Source organism: Vidua macroura, chromosome Z (assembly GCF_024509145.1).
Source record: "Vidua macroura isolate BioBank_ID:100142 chromosome Z, ASM2450914v1, whole genome shotgun sequence".
NCBI classification, from domain to species: domain Eukaryota; kingdom Metazoa; phylum Chordata; class Aves; order Passeriformes; family Viduidae; genus Vidua; species Vidua macroura.
In genome coordinates this window covers 72631594-72652642 of record NC_071611.1, presented here as the reverse complement: position 1 = coordinate 72652642, position 21049 = coordinate 72631594, and the positions used below count along the sequence as shown (strand labels likewise).

At 48.6% G+C, this 21049-nt stretch overlaps 1 protein-coding gene across 1 annotated transcript; it reads right to left on the bottom strand.

Moving 5' to 3' along the window:
- Nucleotides 1-2323: 2323 nt before the first annotated feature.
- On the bottom strand, nt 2324-14319 carry LOC128822336 (serine/threonine-protein kinase PAK 3-like). The gene is made up of 10 exons (XM_054004030.1): nt 14276-14319; nt 11614-11745; nt 11000-11335; nt 10503-10581; nt 7943-8048; nt 7197-7314; nt 6253-6352; nt 5621-5817; nt 3801-3938; nt 2324-2542 (listed from the first exon to the last, which is right to left on the bottom strand). Exons 2-10 carry the CDS (start codon nt 11701-11703, stop codon nt 2456-2458), a joined length of 1251 nt encoding a protein of 416 aa, XP_053860005.1. The 5' UTR covers nt 11704-11745; nt 14276-14319; the 3' UTR covers nt 2324-2455.
- Between the last annotated feature and the right edge of the window lie 6730 nt (nt 14320-21049).

Sequence of the window (21049 nt, the reverse complement as noted above, 5' to 3'; positions counted from 1 at the left end):
AAAGGGCCGAGGAGTCCTGTGTGTAACCAGGAGGGATGACTGACATCACTGTGGGTCCCAGCATTCCCCAGTCCCTTGCTGGCCATTCAGTGCACACTGGGGACGCTGGGCATGTGTGGAACATGGGGATAGGGTGCACACAATTAAAGGGGGGCCCCAAAGTGGAAGGAGTGGAAGCCAAAATCGCTGGGTGGAGACCCCCAAAACGGAGGTGCGATATCCCAAAATGGAGGGAGGAACCCACAAAATTGGAGCAACACCCCAAAAAAACCACATGAAGCTGTTCTCTCCCTCCATTGTTTACCATCAAGAACTATCTACCAACTCTAATTTCAGCAAATAATTTCAAGTGTTTTAGCTGAAAGTCATTCTGAGCAAACTTTGTAGAAGTGATCACAGAATCACAGAGTGTTCTGTGTTGGAAGGGATCCACCGAGTCCAATTCTGAAGGGAGTGGCTTGCTGGCAGGGTCAGCACCAAAGACACCCACACCAACTTAAGGAAGAAGTGTCATTTCCTGTAGGGCAAAGCAGCAAAGAAGTAGAGAAGGATAAGCTAAGCAATGCACCCGATTATTGCTACAAAAGATTGCCTGTAGGGATGAAGAAAGACACATCACCAGTTACCCTAATACTGACCATTGTCCTGACACACACGTCAGCTGGGGATGCCCTGTCACACCAAAGGATTGGAGAAGCACTCCCAGTAACGGGGAATTCCTATGTGGTTCGCCCACCCTCAGGCCAGGCTGCCAACTTTGCTGTGAGAGGGCCCAGATTTTATACTGTTGAATAAACAAGCTACCATAACTTCTAGTGCGGGCACATCTGGTTTCATCCTCCTCTTGGGCAGGGCTCAGGGAGGAACCAAGGGAGTTTGCTTTGACCCTCTACCTTCAAACACAGCCAGATGGAGATGTGATAAATGAAGATGATTTGTGCTAATAATTGTAACTATATTGATATTTTAGAAAATATTTGTTAAAAAGTAATAGGGGAAAGCGATATGTCATTAGCATCACAAAACAGATGTTCGCAGATGTTCATAAGATCCAGGATGGAGTATTGAGATATTTTAGCAGAAACGGCCTTGGGAAGGACAAAGTTGGGAAAACCTCCAAGAGTGGAATCGACATTGAGACAAATAAAAGTCCAGGCAACTTCTTCTTAGGCAAGAACAGCCTTGAAGACAAAGCAGTTGATATAATTCCAGATAGAGAACCCAAAACAGGAACATAATGCTTACTTATGTAACACCAAGCTCCCTGTGCATGCGCAACCTGCCAGGTTATTCAGAGGACAGCCAGGAAGACCATCGGCCTTCATCCAAGAAGACCCCTGAAGAGTCCAGAAGACCCCCCAGCAACAATGGGAACATGCGCTGTGTAATATGGTGACGTAGACTTCAAGAATCAAAACTGGGAGGAGATTTACAGGAACTATTGATGAATATGTATTAGCATACAGTGTAAAAGTTGTGCTTGGATTCTTTTGCCTTTTGTACGTGCGGCAGGGTGAGAGGTCCTCCCTGTCCCCCGGTTGGTTTTGCTTATGCTTTATCAGAACCACTGCCAAATTTCTATTTGTAACTACTTCATTATATTTGATGTTATTATTATTTTATATTTTTTTATACCTCAATTAAAATTGCTGCTAAAATTTAAATCTTGCAGTTTACTGAACTTGACGTATGGCACCTCATTCATGACACCAGGAAGAGGCACGCAGGGCCGGGCTGCTGCCTCCTGCAGCTACAAGGGCCTCCTGGCAGCCTGCCTCTGCCGAGGCTCAGGCTGCTCCGGGCTCTGCCGGGGCTCTGCTGCGCCTCCAGCCCGGGCAAGGCCGGGCCCGCTCTCACCTCACAGTCGCTGACAGCTCTGCACCGCAGGAGACCTTTCAGAGCACCCCCTCTGATCTTGCTGCTTTCTCAGCTGAGCAAGGCTCTCCTCCAGCCAGAGACATTGCACTTAGGGATACAAATCCAAGTGGCAAGCGCCCAAGTGCTCTGGAGTCACAGCTGAAGGCCTGCATCAGCACAGGATGGTTTGGCTTCCCCTCTCCCCCTTTGGTTTTTCCTGCTAATGCCATTGCCCTTTCTGCCTCAACTAGAAGTGCCCCAGATGTGCCAAAAGGGACCAGTGGGCTGTATTCCAAAGGCAGTGTGGTCTGAAGAGGATGAATGAAGAAGAGCCTTCTCCACTTATAAACCATACCAAAGAAGCCATAAGCGTGTCTTAGCACCAATAAAAAACACCGGGCAATTCAGAAGGAAATGTTGAGTTTTCTGAAGGGGTCAGAAGGAGGGGAATCTTCCAAATGAGTTGATGCTTCAGAAACTTTATTTTATTCCAATCCTACTCTATAAACCTATACTACAAAATTACTCAACAATCCTACTCTGGAGTCCTACTCTACAATCCTACTCTAACTTGGTTATGGAGATAATATCTTGATTGTTACATTCTTGTCTTCTTCTTCTTCTTCACTGAGCTGATGAGTGGTACCAGGGTGGACGTTGGCTTGGCTGATGTTACAAATGGATGCTGTCCACAGGAAAAAAAAAAAAACAACAAAGAGCAGTGAACCATGACTTTCCAAGCTCAGTGCTTCACAGACTCAATCAGGATTCCTCTGGTACTTAGAAAGACCCAGAAAGAGGAGTGACGGGGACATCTGCTCCCCTGTCATCCTGTGCTGGACCTTGCCATCACAGGCAAACCTGGCCCAGAATCCCAATTATCCCTTTATTCTGGTTTCTCCATCTAGCTGGGATTTTTGCCTTGCCAGTGCTCTAGAAATGCTGCTTTCTGTCCCTGGGGTTTCTTCCTTTCAGGAAACTCCAATGACCCACATTTGTCTTTGAGAGACAGGCACCGTGCTAATTTCCACAGGGAGACAGAGCAGTGTCTACCTTTCCATGCCCTGCCTCTCCTGTGCTGGATGGCACCTTCCTTCCCAGCAGGGCCAGCCGAGTGGCGCTGGCTGCTGCAGTTCCCTCTCTGCCACACAGCCTGGCAGTAAGCCTGGGCCAGTTCCCCTCTGCCTGAGCATGCCAGGCAGCAGATGGGGCTGGGACAAGTCCCTCTCAGCTGCCCCTGTCTGCGTGCCAGAAACCTCTAAGGGTGGGGTGGGGGGCAGAAACCAGGGCCCCTCAGAGGCTCACAGTGAGCCCCCACAGCCCCTCCTGCCCACAGCCAAATCTCTCCAGACTGCTCTGCCAGGACTGGCTTCCTTGGGTTCCAGAAACAGCCAGAAAACAGAGCACCTGTCCTCTCAGGAAATGCAGAGAGAGGTGGAGTTATTCAGCTTTGTGAAGAACAGGCCCCAGGGAGACTTTATTGCCACTTTCCAAGACTTCAGAGTGGCTTTGAAGAAAATGGGGGACATCTTTTTTATCAGGGCCAGTTAACAATAGAATGTGGGCAAATATTTTTAAACAAAATGGGGATCAAGAGTAGGTCTAAGGAAGAACTTGTTTACTCGGAGCATGGTGCAACACCGGCACAGGTTGTCCTAAGAGCTTGTAGGTGCCCCATGCCTGCAGGTATTCCAGGTCAGGTGGGAAAGGGCTCTGAGCAACCTGATCTTTTTGAAGATGTCCCTGCTCATTGCAGGACACTTGGACCAGATGACTTTCACAGGGCCCTGCCAGCCCAGTCTAGGATTCTTCACTGTTTTCGTTTGAACAGCACCAAGAGTGGAGGTGAGGAGGAACGGGGGCTCATCTGATGCCTTGGACCTCAGTGGAGGAGGAGCCCATCCCTCAGACACTCTTTCACCTGCAGCCCCTTTGCATTTTACCTGCAGGAGCTCCTTGGCAGACCAGCGCTGTGCCTCGTCTGTCTGCAGGCAGTGCCTCAGGAAGTCACGCAGGCAAGGCGAGAATCGGTTGGGCTGCCGCAGCTTTGGTGTCCCTCGTATGGCTATCAGGAGTTGAGGCTGGGGAGAAAGGAAACATAAGGCTCCAGCTGCTTCTTTCCCATCTGTAAGTGCTCTCTCAGATCCCATTGTTTAAGCTCCACTCTGCAGAAACTGCCCTGGAGAGACCCAGAGATGACTTTCCTTTACCAACCAAAAACCCAAACCCCGATGCAGCCACAGCTTTTCCAAAATTCAGCAGATCTTGCCTTGGCAGTTGATTTCATTGACTGACCCAGTTAGTGGGAACTACATCAGCAAAAGCATGTTTTGCTTCTCTGAGGATTTGCACCAGCCTGACAGGCTATTTGGAAGGGGGCGTTTATTCTATCCATACTATTTCCAAGGATTATTACATGAAAGGAATCTATGCTGTGCTTGTTGGTCCCTTTAGCACAGCTTCCACAAAACAAAAATCATCAAGTTTGTTTTATTTTTTTTCTCCTCTTGAAAAAAATGCAGATGCAGAATCCATCTAAAATAGACTGAAATAACAATGGAAGGAGGCCTGGGAGTCTCCATCAAAATGCCCACCACAATAGTCACAGCTCTGTGCTGGTGGCACTGAAAAAGATGGTGACCAAAGAGACTTTGTTACTTTCTTCTTCAACCCAGAGGAAAAATTCCTTTGCTTTTCCCACAGCCCCAAAGGTCACAAAGAGGGTTTTATCCTGTCTCTCTGCAGCTGTGCTCAGCCACTGGACATGGTGGGGAGCTGGAGTCCTCACTGTCCTTAGAGCTGTGCAAGCCAGGGATGGCCCTGCTCCTGTGGTAAAGGAACACAGCACCGGCGTCAACCGCCCACGTTGGATCCCAGCCCCAGGCACCTGGCTGCAAGCTCATCAACTTGTTAAAGTACCCAGGAACAGCCAAGAGTTTAGTGTACAATTCTAACTGCAGTCGGAGAAAAACACATCCTAAACTTATCCAGGCCACCCACACGCAAGACTGAACAATGTACAGATGATTTGAAAGCCTGAAAGTTTTAAAGACCTACAGGATTGGGAAAAGATGGTATAGTTTGGAAGAAAATTGATGTGCTGTGGTAAATGAAGGGAAAAGCAAGCAGAACTTGCTTGGGCATTGCTTTGGTGGTTTTTTCTCCTTTTTCTTTTTATTCTTTTTTCTTTTTCTTTTTCTTTTTCTTTTTCTTTTTCTTTTTCTTTTTCTTTTTTTTTCTGTCTTTTTTTCCTTTTCCTTTTTTTCTTTTTGTTTCCTCTTCCTTTTCCTCTTCCTTTCCATTTTTCTCTTACTTTTCATTTTTTTTCTTTTCCCTTTTCTCTTCCTCTTTCTTTTCAATTTTCTTTTTCTCTTTTTTCTTTTTCTCTAAAATTGAAACTAGGAAGATTCAATCTCCATTTTGAAGGATATTTATCACACATCCAACCATTCCACTGAAAAATTCCTTTTCTTCAGAGACAGAGCTCCAACATTGTTCAAAAAGCAAGTGAAAAATGTCAGGCATGGCTGGAGGCCAAAATGGCAGGTTTCTGAACTGGTTAGGTTTCTGAACTGGTTACCTTCCTCTTCCCTTCTGATGCAACCAAATCAACAGCAGATGCTGATGTGCTGCACGGACATTTTCAGAAGGGGACCTTGGTGGAAGTGGTGCCAGCAGATGGCAATGGGATTTTGTCCAATGGCACACTGACCATGGGACAGGTGAGAAAGACAAGCGGGATCAGTGAGTATTTGCACCTTACCGAAACAGGAGTTTCATTCCAGTAAGGAACTTCTCGTTCCGCCATTTCGATGCCCACGATTCCAAGAGACCATATGTCCACTTTGGGGCCACATGGTTGACCTGTCACCACTTCAGGCGCCATCCACCCAGAAATGCTGGCCACTGAGCTCCGTCGACTCTGCTCAGGGCTGAGCTGAGCAAAGAGGCCAGAGTCAGCTGTGGAGAAAAAAACATACCATGAAAGCCAGCTCAAGTTAGGAAATCAAGCAAAAGAATTCCCCACTCTCAGTCTAAGAATGTGCTGTTGAGTCTCCAGGAAACTGTCCCTGTTTCCTCAGGGCTTTAACAAGGAAATTTGGAATTGGCCACTTCAAAAAAAAAGCCTCATTGTTTAGACTACCTCCAGCCTTTTATTTTTCTGAAGCTTTAGATTTGTAGCTCCCTCCCTCTGGAAGGGACACACACAGAGCAATGCCACTCTTGACTCCTTGTTCCTTGTCGTACTTCTGTGCAGGTTGCAACTGTGCCCACAGTTTGTGGCAGGGTTCCCTGCACTGCCACCAGCACCATTTTTGGGGAGCTGGCAGTCACTCAAAGCAGCCCCACAGCCCACATCCCTGGAATGCTGCACCTGACCAAGAATACACTGACCCAGCTTGACAGAGCTGTCGGTTCTGAGAAGGATGTTGCTGCTCTTCACATCTCGGTGGATCACGTGGTTCGAGTGAAGAAAATCCAGGCCTTGCAGGCACTGAGAGAGAAAACAGAAACAGGAGGGCAAAAATTAGTGATGTCATTTCATTACACAAGAAAGGAAAGAGCTCTAAAAGATTCCCTCTGCAGGGGAATGGTGAGTAATGGCAGAACACAGTGCCATTGCGAGGAAGAGCTTGCTGCTCCACCACTTGCAGAGCAGGACCTTTCTAAGGAAAGGCATGTCAGCTTTTGAAAGAGCAACAGCACCTGCTCTTGTTGTAGACTGTCCCCTGCAAACCAGCCAGCATGGCTGCTGCTGCTGTGGATGTGCTTTCTCCATGCAGAGGACAAAGGAGGGTTTTGCCAAGGAAGAAAAAGTCCCTCCCTTTGGTGTGAAGTGGATCACTTTGGGTGGGAGGCTGCATGACAAAGGTTTTGTTGCTGGCCTCAGCACAGGCTTGGAAGTATCACAACAGTCACCTTCCTGAAGCAAAGAGCATTTTGGCTGCACTACTGTCCTTTTCAGTTGAGGACTGAGAGAAATGAGTCTTTTTTCTTTGCTGATCATTTCAAATGCTGCCACCAGCACCTTTGCTTTTACAGGCAAGGAATGCAGTGCAGACAGGCTGGAGATGAAAGTTTAGGGAGGCAAGGTGGAGAACAGCAAATACAAATACAAGAGACAAAGCGAGAATACAGCAGCAGGAGATATGAGTACAAGAACTGAGTACTGTGAGTGCAGGGGCACTGGCAGGCATTTCACTTGAGAGGCTTTTGCTTGCCCATAGCATACCAGCAACACAGAAACAAAGCTTGGCACATGAAATCACTCCAAGTCGGAGCCCTGTTTCCCAGACAATCCTGCCCAAGCCCTGGGCAGCACAGGTGGGATTGCTGACCTCCCGACTGATGGCTGCCATCTCATCTTCAGACAGGTAGGTCTTGCTGATGACATCGCTCAGAGTGCCTCCGTCCATGTACTCCATGACCAGCCAGAGCTGCCCATCCACACGGTAGCTGAAAGAAGGAAACAAGAGCATGGAGATAAACATGCATGGCTAGGTTGTTTTCTTGATTGACTATTGTTTCCAAGTCCCTTTGTGACAAGGACAGAATGAAAGGAATAGACATTCCCTCTAGGCTGTGCATTGTTTGCAATCTGTCTCAAGAAGAAAGGCACAGCTGTGAAAAAAGGAGATGTCTTCAATAGCCAGCAAGTAAAAACTGCAGGTTAGGAACAGATCAAAAACCTGTCAAACTGTGTGTTTCTGGAAATAAGCACCTAGTCTTCCTGGCATGCAAAGCAATGGAAAAGAGGGGACACAATCCAAGGGAAATCCATGTTAGTTTATCTGGACGTAAGAGGACTCTTGAAAAGAATCAAGCCCCAAAACAATGTGGTGGCTGTGAACTTACAGGCTATTGATTTAGTAAGATATGAGTGATGCAGGTTTTTGAATCATTTTCAAACTCTGTGTACCACGGAAGACTCATGCAGACAAGATGCACTCTCTTCCCATCCACTGGAGATGAGCAGAGCAATAATATTTAACCAGTAATTACAGCTCTATTTTCTGCCAGTGAACAAAGTGGAATTTTACCATGCATGTTTGCAATATGTAAACAAACATTCACAACAACTCACCTGTCTAAATAGTTGACCAGCTTGGGATTCTTATTTGTCTTCATGAGCATGAGTTCATTGACTTTTAGTTCCTTCTTCCTCAGTTCTTGGAGATTTATTTTCTTTATGGCCACCTAAAATGACATTGAAAATGAGTAACTTGAGAAGTTGGCGGCACAAGACCGCAAGGCACATGGAGCGAGTGCTTTTGCAATGCCACAGCCGAGCTGTGCCAAACTGCCTTGTGATTGGGCATTGCAGTAATTAGGAACTGACATTGCAACAGCCCATTTCTCTGCTCCCTTGGAGGCCACTTACAGGACACGTGGCCACTGCGGTTTTGCCTTGTCCACTTGGTAACTGTGGTGTCTCAACTATCACCCACAAAGCTCTGAGCACACTCCCTGCTGCTTTGTCTGGGATTCAGAAGAAGTAATCCATGCCTTAATACTCTGTGGATACATCTCGGGCTATGGGCAGGACTTAGGGCTTTTAGGGATGCTGTGCAGATCTCTCCCTACGTGCAGTTGCCAAGTGCAGCACTGCAGGTGGCTAAGGAACTTCCATCAACTTTCAGATGCATTTGCTGGTAAGCAGAAATGAGAATTCAGGACTCTGAAGCCATAGCCCCAAAGAGCAGTGAGATGCTCAAAGGCACCACCTTTGTTTTAGCAATGGAGAGCGAATGAGCACATCCTTCTCTGAAAGGAACTGCTGCCCTCCTTGCCTTCCTTCTGGCAGCTGAGAAGGACAAAGACTGTCCCAAATGTATTTTGCAGGCTGGTAGCAGTCTGTGCTTCTTGTGCCCTTTCAGCACAGCTCTACTCAAAGCTCCAGCCACAGCTGCTCACACCAGAGGACCTGCGGGAGATGTTGACATTTACCTGCTCTCCTGTGGCATTGTCAAGTGCTCTGCAAACATCTCCAAAAGTCCTAGAAACAAAAAAGCAGCAAAGAAAGGAGAAGACATTTAGATCTTGCAGTGAAAGCCAGTCCACAGAGGAGATCTCTGCTGCAAATGCCTAAAACCTGCCGGATGCAGGCGGGCTCTGCCCGAAGGCAGATGATGCATTTTCCTCTCAAGTGCATGGGCACTGGGCCTGTCCCTGAAGCGTTGCTGTTTACTGCCTCAGCTCCTAAGGAGAGCTCCTTCTTTCATCTTGGGTTTCAGGTTCTAAACTGTGCAGTTTTTATCCTGACCATGGAGTATTTCCTTCTGCAATCTTTTGGAAAGAAATGTTCCTGAGAACTGTTATCTGACAGCTATCAGGGAGTAGGTTGCTCTTTCAGGCAAGCACGTTTCTTCCCCTTTTATTAGTGTGGCTGTATGATTTGAAGATATACAAAAATGCTCAGGAAATTAACACAGAACTGTCCCACACTTGAGAGACAAGGAGATCTTCCTGTTCCTTGCTGCAGGCAAGAACTTGGCAGCACGGAGGTGTCTCTGCCGATGCCTTCTGGGCACACTCACGAATTCGGAGCAGCACTGAGAGATGGGACAATGTATCCCCAGTGTCTGAACATGGGGAGAGATGTCTGTTTGCAGCTGCTCTGACTTCACACTGCATATATATTCCACCAGAAAAACACCTGGCCCATGGTTATGTAGAAGTGACTGTGGTTGGACTCACCCTCTGCCAATATATTCCAGTTCCGTGTATTTCATCACAGGATTTTCCATGTTCACTATTTTCCCTGAGGGAAACAAAATGCAAGATGCTCACTTTAAAGCAGAGATCCCAGCTTCCAGGAGATTCAAAAGGCAGACCCAGAGCCTGGAGCTTTGAACCCTTTGTGGTCGGCTGGGTAACAACAACAACCAGGCAGACAGCTCTGCAGCACAGGTGGCCAGCACAGAGACTGCTTTTCTACAGCAGTTCCTGTGGGGAAATGTCTCTAAATGTCCCTGGGACACCAAACTCAGGAAAAACATTTGGTACAGCTATGTTGGCACCTGCACACAATAGACTGTCCCTCAGACAAGAAATACAGCAGACGTACTCAGTAGCTCCAGGGAGTCATCCTTGATCTCCTGTTGCTGAGCAGCAGCTGGGTCAGCATTGGAGATGAACAAACCGCCCCGGCTCCACTTCTCAGGGTGGAGAGCAAAGGCTCCTTTAGACCATGCTGTTGCTGCAGCAGGTTTGGTGACAAAGCCCTTGTAGATCTGGGACAAGAAATGAGTTTATGTCAGAAAGGTGGCTGGCAGAGATTAGCCTGAGATTCCATTTCAAATGCAAGCCCTTAGGAAGGTGCTGTCAGCAACATGCAGGGCTCTTAAGTGGGTTTTTTCTGATGTCCACTTCTCAAACTGGATGGGTCAAAACCAAAGGCTAGTTCTACTCGAGTGGATGGCCAGATTCATGGTCCATTTTCATGGATTTTCTGAAGGATCACTGCCACAATGACCATTCTACTTCCTCTCAAGGATTCCTTTCCCCCTCCAAGGGCTTCAGACACACTTGCAGCTCCTTGTTCAAGTGTTCGGCCTCCCCCCACTGTGTCCTCTTTTCCTGCACCATCTTCAGGTCATGCCCAGCCTGTAGCACCTTTGGTGGGGACAGTTCCTGTGCCTCACGCCAGCCTTGGGGCTCTTCAGTGCCACTCATTTGCCGGAAGTCTTTGCCGGCTGCCCGGTGAGATGTCAACACTTGCACCTCGAGTCAAACAGAACAAAGCAGTCAGAGACTACAGCTTGTCCCTGTCAGTCAAGAGTCACTGACTGTGAGGAAAGAACAGATTTACAAGGGATACAGACAGCTTGTTTCAATCCTCCATCTGGGTCACCATCTTCCCCTGTAAAAACACCTCAAGAAACAAGGAGAGCAGGAACAGGCCAGCAGGAATCAATTTGGATGACTGCTGGCCAAAAGGCCAAAGGACAAGTCCCACTGTCCAGGGCAGCAGCTGAGATTCAGCACACCAGGAAATGTCCTTCCGAGTGACTGTGATACACACTAGAGCAGGATGGCACTCAGAGGCATCACCCCGCTCCCTGCTGCTCTGCACTGGGAAGGCCAGAAGGGCAGAAACCACCAGTTTGGTGACTGCCGTGGCTATCCCTCTTTCACTCACTTGCTTTTGTAGAGCCTGAGGGAGGGGATTAAGTTTTTCTCTGATGATTTTCATTTCTTCCTCCTGCCTCTTCTCCCTTGCCTTGATCTTAGCGTGAGCTTTCTGAAAGTCTGTGTCCAGCTGTTCCTTCAAGTTCTGTAAAATACGAGAGAGAGGATCTTTCATGAGTGGAGTGGCTGCCACTCTTTCAGTCACCTGGTTTTGTTGATCGCCTCTCTGCTGATGGAGATTCATCTCCTCTTGAATTCTTCTCGTCTCTTCCTGGTTCCTCTTCTTCACTTCTGTGATGGCACTCTGAGCTTCGGGCAGCTCTGCTTGTGGCTCTGCCTTGATGCTCTGTACACACAAATGCAGAGCAAGTGACTGGGAGCTGCCATAAGGCTCAGCTTTTTCCTCTTGCAGCCTCAAAATCACATTTATTCAGCCACTTCTTTCTGCTTCCCTACCCACACCTGCTTCCAATGGAACCCTCTTGTCCCAGTGCTGATCTCTGCAGATTCCAAGGCTCTGTGCTTTCAGTGCCTCTGGGACTCCTGGCCTCCTCACTCCCAAGAGCTCTGTTTTATGCCCCTCTTCCTGCCCTTTCCCTCTGACACCTGGCGAGTCTGGCTTACCTGGCCATTCTCCTGTGGCTCTTCCACCTGCTGCCTTAGCTGCTCTTCCTGCTCTCGGGCTCTCAGCTCTCCCTGAGTCTGGCATGGCATCTCTGATAAGGCAATCTGCTCCTGCTCTTTCTCTGGAAGGATCTGCACAGAAAGCAAGAGAAGATGGGTTTCAACTTTCCATAGGACATTTGTCGGCCAAGACTCAAGGACTGATGGGCTCACACGTTTCCAGAGCACTGTGCTGCTGCTCTCCTGGGTCATTCTCTGCCTGTGGGGAGGCACAGATTCCAAAGTGACCCTGGCACTACAATCAGGGGCCATCTGGGGCTGAAGCTCCAACAGCCTCTCAGGCAGCTGACAGGGAAGGTGTGGCATTTCTCAGGGGTCTGGTGAGGGCCTCCCTCTGCTCCTGCCATGTCCTGTTTGTCTTTCAGTAGTGACTGACACCCAGCCCAGTCCCACAGCTCCATCCTGCCTCTGCAGGTGGCTTCCTGGGTGAGCTCACCCTTTATGAGAGACACTTCTGGAGTTCATGTTCTCTTCACCACCTAAAATATGGAATTCTTCCACCTCTCTGGGACAGGCAGAAATTAAAGAATTAACTGGGGGATTCAGGAAGGAGAGGCTGGAGGAGGAAAACAGCTCTGAGGGGAAAAAACCCACCATATCTGGAGGGGGAAACAGCTCTTCCTGCTCAGAATCAGTCAACAGAACATGTCTCTAATCCTCTCCTGAAAGGGATGCTTTAGGTGAACTTTGCACCTCCAACTGCTTTGGACCAGAGCCAAGAAGATTCAATTATGTGACAGATAGATAGATAGATAGATAGATAGATAGATAGATAGAACTCACTCTTATAATCTCTCTTTCCTATCGTTGCTGTTGCTACACACACTTGGTAGCCATTGCCCTGATCAGCAGCAATCCTGAGATTGCTCTCCTGTTGCTTCAATAAACCACACTCCCAGGGAATCTGGAGCATTTAGGTCCTTATGGAATGCAACCAGATCCAGAGCATTGCACTGGGAATGGCACTCTTGCAGCATCTGTGCTTGGCCAAGTGCTTCTCTTTGACTTGACAACACTGAGAGTGCTAAAGGGGCTGTAATCAGAAATAAAGCCCAGCCCCTTCCACCTCCTCTGATCTCTGAGGACCAGCTGGAATGCAAGAGCATTGATTTCCTGCTCAATTCCCAAACACCACATTTACTGATTCCCTGGGCTGCAAAAAGGCAGAGGTACTGTCAATATGAACGCGAAGTACAAGGCCCTATTGATTGGCCTGGCACCAGAACAGCTCCTTCTGCACCAATCTCGCTGTCCCAAACAAGGTGATCTCATGCAAAAATACTGCATCCTCCAGAAATGTCACCTTACAAAAGAAAAAGCTAGCAGAATCTCAACAAGAGCCGGAAAAGGACAGGAAAGATGGAGGAAAATAGCTTTCCCTTGTTAAAAAATGAGAAACTGAACAGGACATGTCCTCCTAACCAAGGAAGAAACCAAAAGATGAAGAGTCACCAAATAACCATCAAAAGCATTTGGATGCTGTGAGAGGATATTTGCAGAAAAAATAGCATTTGTATTGAGCACTATCATGCAGGGATTTATGGAAGTGTGCCTGAAGGGCCCTCATGAGCCTCCCGTTGTCCAGGCTAAAGCTCCCTCAGCACCTCCTCCTTGGCCTTGCGCTCCACAGCCTTCCCCAGCTCCCGTGTCCTCCTCTGCACACGCTCCAGCCCCTCAAGGACTTTCTGCTTCACAAGGGCCCACAACTGGGCACAGCACTCCCAGCTGTGGCCGCAGCGCTGCCCAGCCCAGGGGGACGCTCCCTGCCCTGCTCCTGCTGCCCCACTCTTGCTGACACAGGCCAGGACGCCCTTGGCCTTCTTGGCTCCCTGGCCACGCGCTGGCCCACCTTCAGCTGCTCTGGACCGGCACCCCTGGGTCCTTTGGGCCCACGCAGCTCCCCCACCACAAACTTGCCCCTTTGACTTCAAAGACAGCAGCCACAATTCCAAGATGTCCTTCCTCTTCTCAGCAACACAAGACAGCAGTCAAGGACTTGCAGCTTCACCCCCACCTGAGGCACTAATGCCATTTCCAAAGCTGCAGGCTTCATCCCAAAACGCATCCACAGAAACTTGCCCCTTCTGCTTTTCGCCTGACAAGAAGCCTTCCCTACGAGGCACTTGCTTCCTTTGGCCTCACCCCACAAGAATGGCCTGCCCCAGCTTCATGGACAACGCAATCATCTCCGTGCCACTTATCAAAAGCCAAAAGAGACTGTAAAAGTGAAGAACTGCTGCAGAAAACTGCAGAACACTTCCACAAGCCAAACACACCTTTGCAGAAAGGGAAAACAACTAAAGAAAGCCCTGTGACCTCCAGCACGAGCACCTGTGCCCTTGGCCACGGCCCTGCAGAAGCCCAGAGACAGAGCTTCACTGAGCCAAGCAGGCAGAAGCTGAGCCGCAGCCCCCAGCTCTTGGGTGCCTGAAGGTGACAGGCCAAAGGCCAATTTCTAGCTGTCCCTGCCTGCAGGAAATGGCCGCGTCCTGCGGGATTCCAGCACTCAGCATCCTCAGCCAGCAACAGCAAGTGCTGGCTGCTCAGAAACTTGCAGCTCTGCCTTGCACTAAAGACAGCACCACCCACAACTGGCACTTACTCTCTTGGAGCCATCAGGCTCTGCTCTGACCACAGCTGCCGGCTCGTGGTTGTCTTGCTCCTTTTGCTCCTCTTTGGCTTCTTCTCCAGGAGCAGAGGGAGCCGGGGCAGAGACTGCTGCTGCTTCTGTCATCTGTGGCAAGAGAGAAACATGAGAGACAGGCCGTTACCTATCGTTTAGAACCTCCTTTCTCCTCGCATCTACAACCACCTCTTTGAAGGAGAAATCATCAGCATTCTTAGCAATGGCATTCTAAGTCACTCCGGCCAGATTAAAATGGGCTAATTCAACAGAACTCTGTTTGCCTAGGAATTTGATAGTCCTCCCTGGCTGCTATCTGCAAGGCACAGTGCCCCTGCACAAGGGAGCTTTTAGCTCTTGAAAGCTGTGAAATGGAAAAGTAGGAAATAGCCAACAAGGACTTTGCTGATGCTGCGGCAGACATGGAAGAGTAAAAGTGGATCAGAATCCCATCCCGTGCAGGAAAAGGGCAGGAAAGCTTGTGCAGAAGCATCTTTGCTTGCTGGGAAGAGAGAAAATCAGCAGGGCTTCTCCTCCTAGCAAGCCAAGAAACCACAAATTGGAAGTGTCACCTCCTCAGGTGGCTAAAGCACATGGATGCAGTGAGGGGATCTTTGGCAAGGAAACAGCTCTTGGGGTGAGCGCTGTCCTCTATGGATCTATGGAAGTGTGCCTGAAGGGCCCTGACGAGCCTCCCGTTGTCCAGGCTAAAGCTCCCTCAGCACCTCCTCTTTGGCCTTGCGCTCCACAGCCTTCCCCAGCTCCCGTGTCCTCCTCTGCACACGCTCCAGCCCCTCAAGGACTTTCTGCTTCACAGGGGCCCACAACTGGGCACAGCACTCCCAGCTGTGCCTGCAGCGCTGCCCAGCCCAGGGGGACGCTCCCTGCCCTGCTCCTGCTGCCCCACTCTTGCTGACACAGGCCAGGACGCCCTTGGCCTTCCTGGCTCCCTGGCCACGCGCTGGCCCACCTTCAGCTGCTCTTGACCGGCACCCCTGGGTCCTTTGGGCCCACGCAGCTCCCCCACCACAAACTTGCCCCTTTGACTTTAAATACCATATCCACAATTTTAAATTGTCCTTCTAGTTGTACAACCACATCTTTTTAGGCAGTGTCCTGTTGTTTGATAGGAAGAAAAGTCTAAGTCACTGTGACTTTATTAAAATGGGCTAATTGAACTCTATAGGAAATTGCTGTTTATTAAGTATTCATCCGTGTTTGGTGTTAAAAAGCAATATTCTCTCTGCAAATCTTAGTTTGTAAGTGTTCAAGGCTCTGAGATGGAAATTAGGAAATACCCTGATTTGCCTAAGTGTTTGTTGTTGAAGGAATGAAAATGGATTTTCTTTTGGCCTGCATGGCTGGCCCTGAACAGTCTACTTGTTCTGGCTAAGCTCACAGCTTTCTCTACAATACTTAAACACCACCAAGATGAAATGTTCCTTGCTCACTCACCTTAGCATCAGCACCGCTGAATACATGCTTCACATGGCCTGTAGTGGGCAAGGGAAAATGAAGCAGATGCTGTCACAAAACTGCCTGGGCTGGTGAGTCCCACAGAACAAGAATCACAAACAGAGAGTATTTTCCGCTTCATAACATCCCTCCAGGAGACACATTTAATTCACACAACCAGCAAGAGATCAGGACCATATTCTTGGTCGTGCCTACACTTTGGCCTGTTTAGCTGGTAAATTAATATAAACATGATCAAGAAAATGTAAATTGTTCTTTCACACTCAATGCTCCTGTTCTACCAAACACATAACACATCTTTTAAAATCCTCTCCTTCCAGTACCTTTTTTTTTTTTTTTTTTTTTTAATCAGTTGTATGCACTAATTCTCATTAACTTGCTGGAAACAGCTGCCCAGAAAAGCTTCCCCAAAATTCCACTGAGCTGTGGCAGCTCTATTGTGATGCAGCACAGCAGCAGCTCCAGGGTTCAGGAGCAGATACTCACTGCTTTGGAGTTAGCATTTCATTGCAAAGGGAATCACTATTTTAGCACTCAGTCAAGGGTCAAGTTAGGCACTCAAATCCTTTTATGACAAAATGTAGAAAGAAAGAAGCTTTCCCTGAATTCTGGGAACAACTGCAGAGTTTTTAGAAGGCCTTCCAAGGAGTTCTCCAGTTTACATTTTCAAAGCTGTCTTGCTTGTCCCAGCAATCTGAGGAAATGACAGACTCTGCTGCCTCAGATTCTCCCGTGGAAGGACCAGAACCCCTGTAGGTTCCCTTGCAAATGCTGCCGCTGTGCCTACAGACACCCCCTTTTTAGCTGAACCTCTTGACAGGAGCTTTTCCAAACCAGTGGCACCCTAATGCTCCTTCTGTTTCAAAATAACTCAGTCACTAAGAGCAGGAAGACATACAAAAGCCAGGTTTGGTTACACCCAGGGAAAACCTCTACTTACGTGCCAGGTTAGTCAGGTAATAGGCGGAATAAGAAACGCCGTAAACAGTGACAAATGCAGCAGCAAATTGCTCAATCATTGTAGCACTGCTGCGCAGATTCACTCCAACACGAGAAAAAACAAGGCTCTTGTCAGTGTGCAGCTGCCCACTGACACGTGCCTCAACCAGGAGGATGCACTGAGCATCCTGCACTGAGCAAGGCCTAGGGCTGCTCTGACGCTGAGGCCTTTTGTGCACCACAGCAACCTTCTGATGTCACCATGACCGCATGGCAACCATGCCCTGACATCACAATGCAAACCCTCTATATTGGCCTGTGAATTGATGCAAAGCAATAACCAACCATCTGTACAGCAAATGCTAAATAGCCTGGGAAGTTCTCCTCTGTCACAAAGTAGCACAAATTCCCTTTGTGGGCCAAACCCTGCTGTTCAAGGGATCCAAGAGTAACTCCAAGAGCGCACCAAGCACCTACAGCCTGTACCCCAACAAAGCACTCAGATGGGACCCAAGCAAAGGAAACCTGACCAGGAGAATAGCCCAAAGCACTGCACATCTGAGAATTGACCCTCACTTTTAAAATGTTAAAGGTTTAATAAACCTTAACAGAGGACTGAATAAGGAAAAATTGCAGCACTGGGAGTCTCTATGACCATTACGAGCAGCTCATCTACAAAACGGATGCTCTGCCTTTTATACCCTTAGCCCCTCCAAAGTTTTATCAGTCAGCTCTTTCTCTGCTGTCCACTGGTGGAGATTACTTTCTTACATCTTGATTGGAGGTCAGGTGTTGTTACACCGCGCCTCCTGGTCACAAGCTGGCCCTCCCCAAAAGCCCTGACTACCAAGGCTGTTACAAGGGGGAGGGGAAATAAGGTTATGGGAGGATATATTACAATAACATCACTATACATTTTAACATCCACATACTATCTACCTCTTAATTGGGAGAGCCAACAGTTACATTACTCATCTAGAACACACAGAACCAGGAGAGAAGGCACTGTTGGCATAACAGCTGAAATAATTCCTCACAAATCTCCCACATATTTACACGTTTCCTGGATATGCCCAGGGCTCCTGAGCACATACATCGCTGCCTTTCTTCCCCTTTGGAAGCAGTCAAACTGGCAGCATCTGCCTGCCCACAGGAGCTGCTCCAAGCTGGAATGCGACTGGCGATGCTGATTTCCAGAGGCTTCTGTGTCCCAGGAGAAGCCAAGGCAGGAGTGGGTTGAAAGGCGCTGGAGCTGCTGCTGCTGCTCTGTGCCAGAGAGCCCTGGCTGGGCAGGGCACGGTGCCCACTGCGCTGCGGGCTCTTTCTGCTGGCAGAGCTGGGCACACCTGGGAACAAGGCATGGCAGCTTGTGGGGAAATCAAGGGGTTTGTGGGGGCTGCATTGCTCTGCACACAGCCAGGCCACCTGTGGCACAGAGTTCTGGCGCCTAAAAAGATGAAGCAGAGGGGAATAGCTGGAAAAGGTTTCATTTTGACCTTTCTTACTTGTTCACAAAAGTTGCCAAAATGAAAGTTACCAAGCAGGGCCTGATCCCTGCTGCCAGCTCAGGCTTAGAAAGGAGGCATTTGTTTATTTCAGTACTCGGTACATAGGGAATCACTTCCCTAACACCTGCACACCCAGCAATCTCACTTACTAGTTTGTATCCATGCAACTAAGACAGAGTCAATACTTTGCTGAAACTCACAGGCTAAACATTACTCCAAATTCTTTGACGTATTTAAATCATTTCTCAGAATTGATTGACAGCAGAGTAGGAGTATCCTGTAGGTCCCTGGTGGTCATTGCCACCGGTTCAGGAGGAGACTCATGCACAAAATAATCTAAGACACAACTGGGCTTGCAAAGCAAATTTATTCCATTAGTTCCAGTGTCAAATAATACATACCAACCCCTGGATTCCCAAAAATCTGCTGAGCAGGAGAGGGAGATGGAGCGTGGTGCTTGGTGTGGGGGGGGGGCAGGTAGGCAGTGCACTTCCAGGACCTCCCCTGGATCAAAAGGGTGTGCATCTCGTCCTTCTCACCCCTCCAGCCCAGAACCAGGCCTTATATCTCCTGCGCAGGAGCGGAATTTTCCCAGTTACAGCATCAGCTCACACATGGCCGGCGCGTGAGATGAAGCCGCGGTGGCTCCCGATACCGACCCCATGCCAACAACAGCTCCCTTATGCATTGTTCCCCTTTCAAACCTTAACTGCCCACCCATTGACCAATACATAGTTTCTCTTTCAAGGATCATGTTCCCACCTGGAATAAATAAAAGGTCTTTGTTCATCAAAACGAAGGAGATAAGAATTTGAACTGAGTAGGGAATTTCAAGATGTGGGAGGAGAAGTGGGAGGGGGGGGCTGAGGAAACAGCAAGTATCCTGCTTAAGAATTGTGCAGATGCAACTAGCATAGAAGACTGTGTAACTAATTATATACAAGTTAACTTTTAGGCCAAGGACAATCTGCAAGGAAGATGAGGAGCCTTCATCCCTACGACCACCAAGGGCAGAAAAAAAAGACCCCCTAGCAACCAATTGCACAGGCACAGAGTGCATTGAGAGAAAATATGTCAACTGGAAAGAAGAAAAAAAAAAAAATATTATAAAAACAAAAAGGGCAAGGGGTGGGGGGGCACGCCGTGGTAGAGCAGAGACTCTCCGGACGCCCAGCGCTGTCTTTTGCTCACTACCGCTTGCTTAATAAATTCTTGTTAATTGATTTTTCTGTAATTGGCCTCCCCAATTGAATTTGTCCATAACAAATTTGGTGCCGTGACTCGGATGAGGGCGACCGGGTGGGAATTCCTCATCAGGGAGGCGCCCCGCTGCCTCTGCAGCGGCCCTGGTGCAGGCTTTGCCTTCCCGGACCCTTACCAATGAACCTAAATTTGGTATTAAGCAAAAGGGATACCGGTAACCCCATAATCTTTGTGCACAAAGCCTGGGTGAAGACGCAGAACAGCTGAGTATAAAAGTGGGAATCCTCTCAGTTGGGTTTGGGATCCCAGGACATAACCTATGAGACGTCCTTTTAGGACGAGGCAAGTGTGGACCTCTAAGTAGTGCGGTTTCCAGACCCCGAGAGGGGCTGGGCCACAAACGGGGCCGCGAGTGTGTGTGTGCATGAAGGTGTCCTGGAAGATGGGACAGAGGAAAAGCAAGCCCTCTGATTCCATGGGGATGGGAACCCCGGTAAAGCTTCCCCAGATACCACCTGACAGTCCGTTAGGTCTAATGATAAAATCTTGGGGTGAATATCCTTCAAGAAAAGGGAAGGATAGGGCAAAAATGGTACATTATTGTATGGAAGTATGGGGAGGGAAACAGATCTGTGGTGATAATTCATTTTGGCCAGTGTCTGGAAGCTTTGAGGACTGGATTTGCCAGACATTAAACATTTATGGAAACTCTAAAGAACCTTTTGATATGGAAGAGAGCAAGTATGCTGCTCTCTGGAGAGTGGGGGAAACAAGAGCAAAACTTTTTGCCTTAAGCACCCAGGGAGGGAAAAAGAAAAATAAAAAGCCTGAGGAAGTTCCAACTGCACCCCCCTCTACCATACATACCTCCCCCTCCTCCACCCCCACCAGTACCACCCGTAGTCTACCCCGATTTGGATCAAGGGGGAGATTTTGATAACCAAGAGGTAGAAATCCCGGAGCCGGTCTCTGAGGAAAATCGCCGCGTTACTCGTAGCCTAACACGGGGGGAAAGAGAAAGGGACGGGCAAGCTCTATATCCACTAAGGGAAGTAGCTTTGGGAATGATCCCTAACCCCAATGCTGGTCAGCAGGGACAACCAGCCCAAATTCCAGGAATAGGTTATGTGGAGGTACCTCTCAACTCAGGAGATGGGAGGGAGTTGAAGAAAGAAATGGGACACCTATTGGAAGACCCCCTCGGAGTTGCAGAGCGGGTGGATCAGTTTCTGGGGCCCAACGTGTGTACGTGGGACGAAATGCAGTCAATACTGGGGATTCTATTCACATCTGAGGAGCGAGGGATGATCAGGATGGCCGGTATGAGGATTTGGGATAGAGACCATCAGGCAGGACCCCAAGCAGATGCTAAGTGGCCTTTACAGCGTCCTAATTGGGATAAACAGGATCCCCTGCATAGGACACATATGGCAGACTGAAGAACAATTCTTATCCAAGGCATCAGAGACTCAGTCCCTAAGGGGCAGAACATGAATAAAACTTTTTGTGAGAGTCAAAAGAAAGATGAGGATCCCATGGAATGGTTAGGACGGCTCCGGAGATCTTTTCAGCTGTACTCCGGAGTAAACCCTGACACTCCGGAAGGACAGATGTTGTTAAAGGCCCA

Excerpts from the sequence above, each read along its gene's own strand:
- LOC128822336 (XM_054004030.1), bottom strand. The coding sequence starts at position 11,703 with ATGCCATGCCAGACTCAGGGAGAGCTGAGAGCCCGAGAGCAGGAAGAG. Across the intron at positions 11,336-11,613 it reads AGCCACAGGAGAATGGCCAG|AGCATCAAGGCAGAGCCACA; the intron begins GTAAGCCAGACT and ends TTGTGTGTACAG. Across the intron at positions 10,582-10,999 it reads CTCAGGCTCTACAAAAGCAA|GTGCAAGTGTTGACATCTCA; the intron begins GTGAGTGAAAGA and ends GTTTGACTCGAG.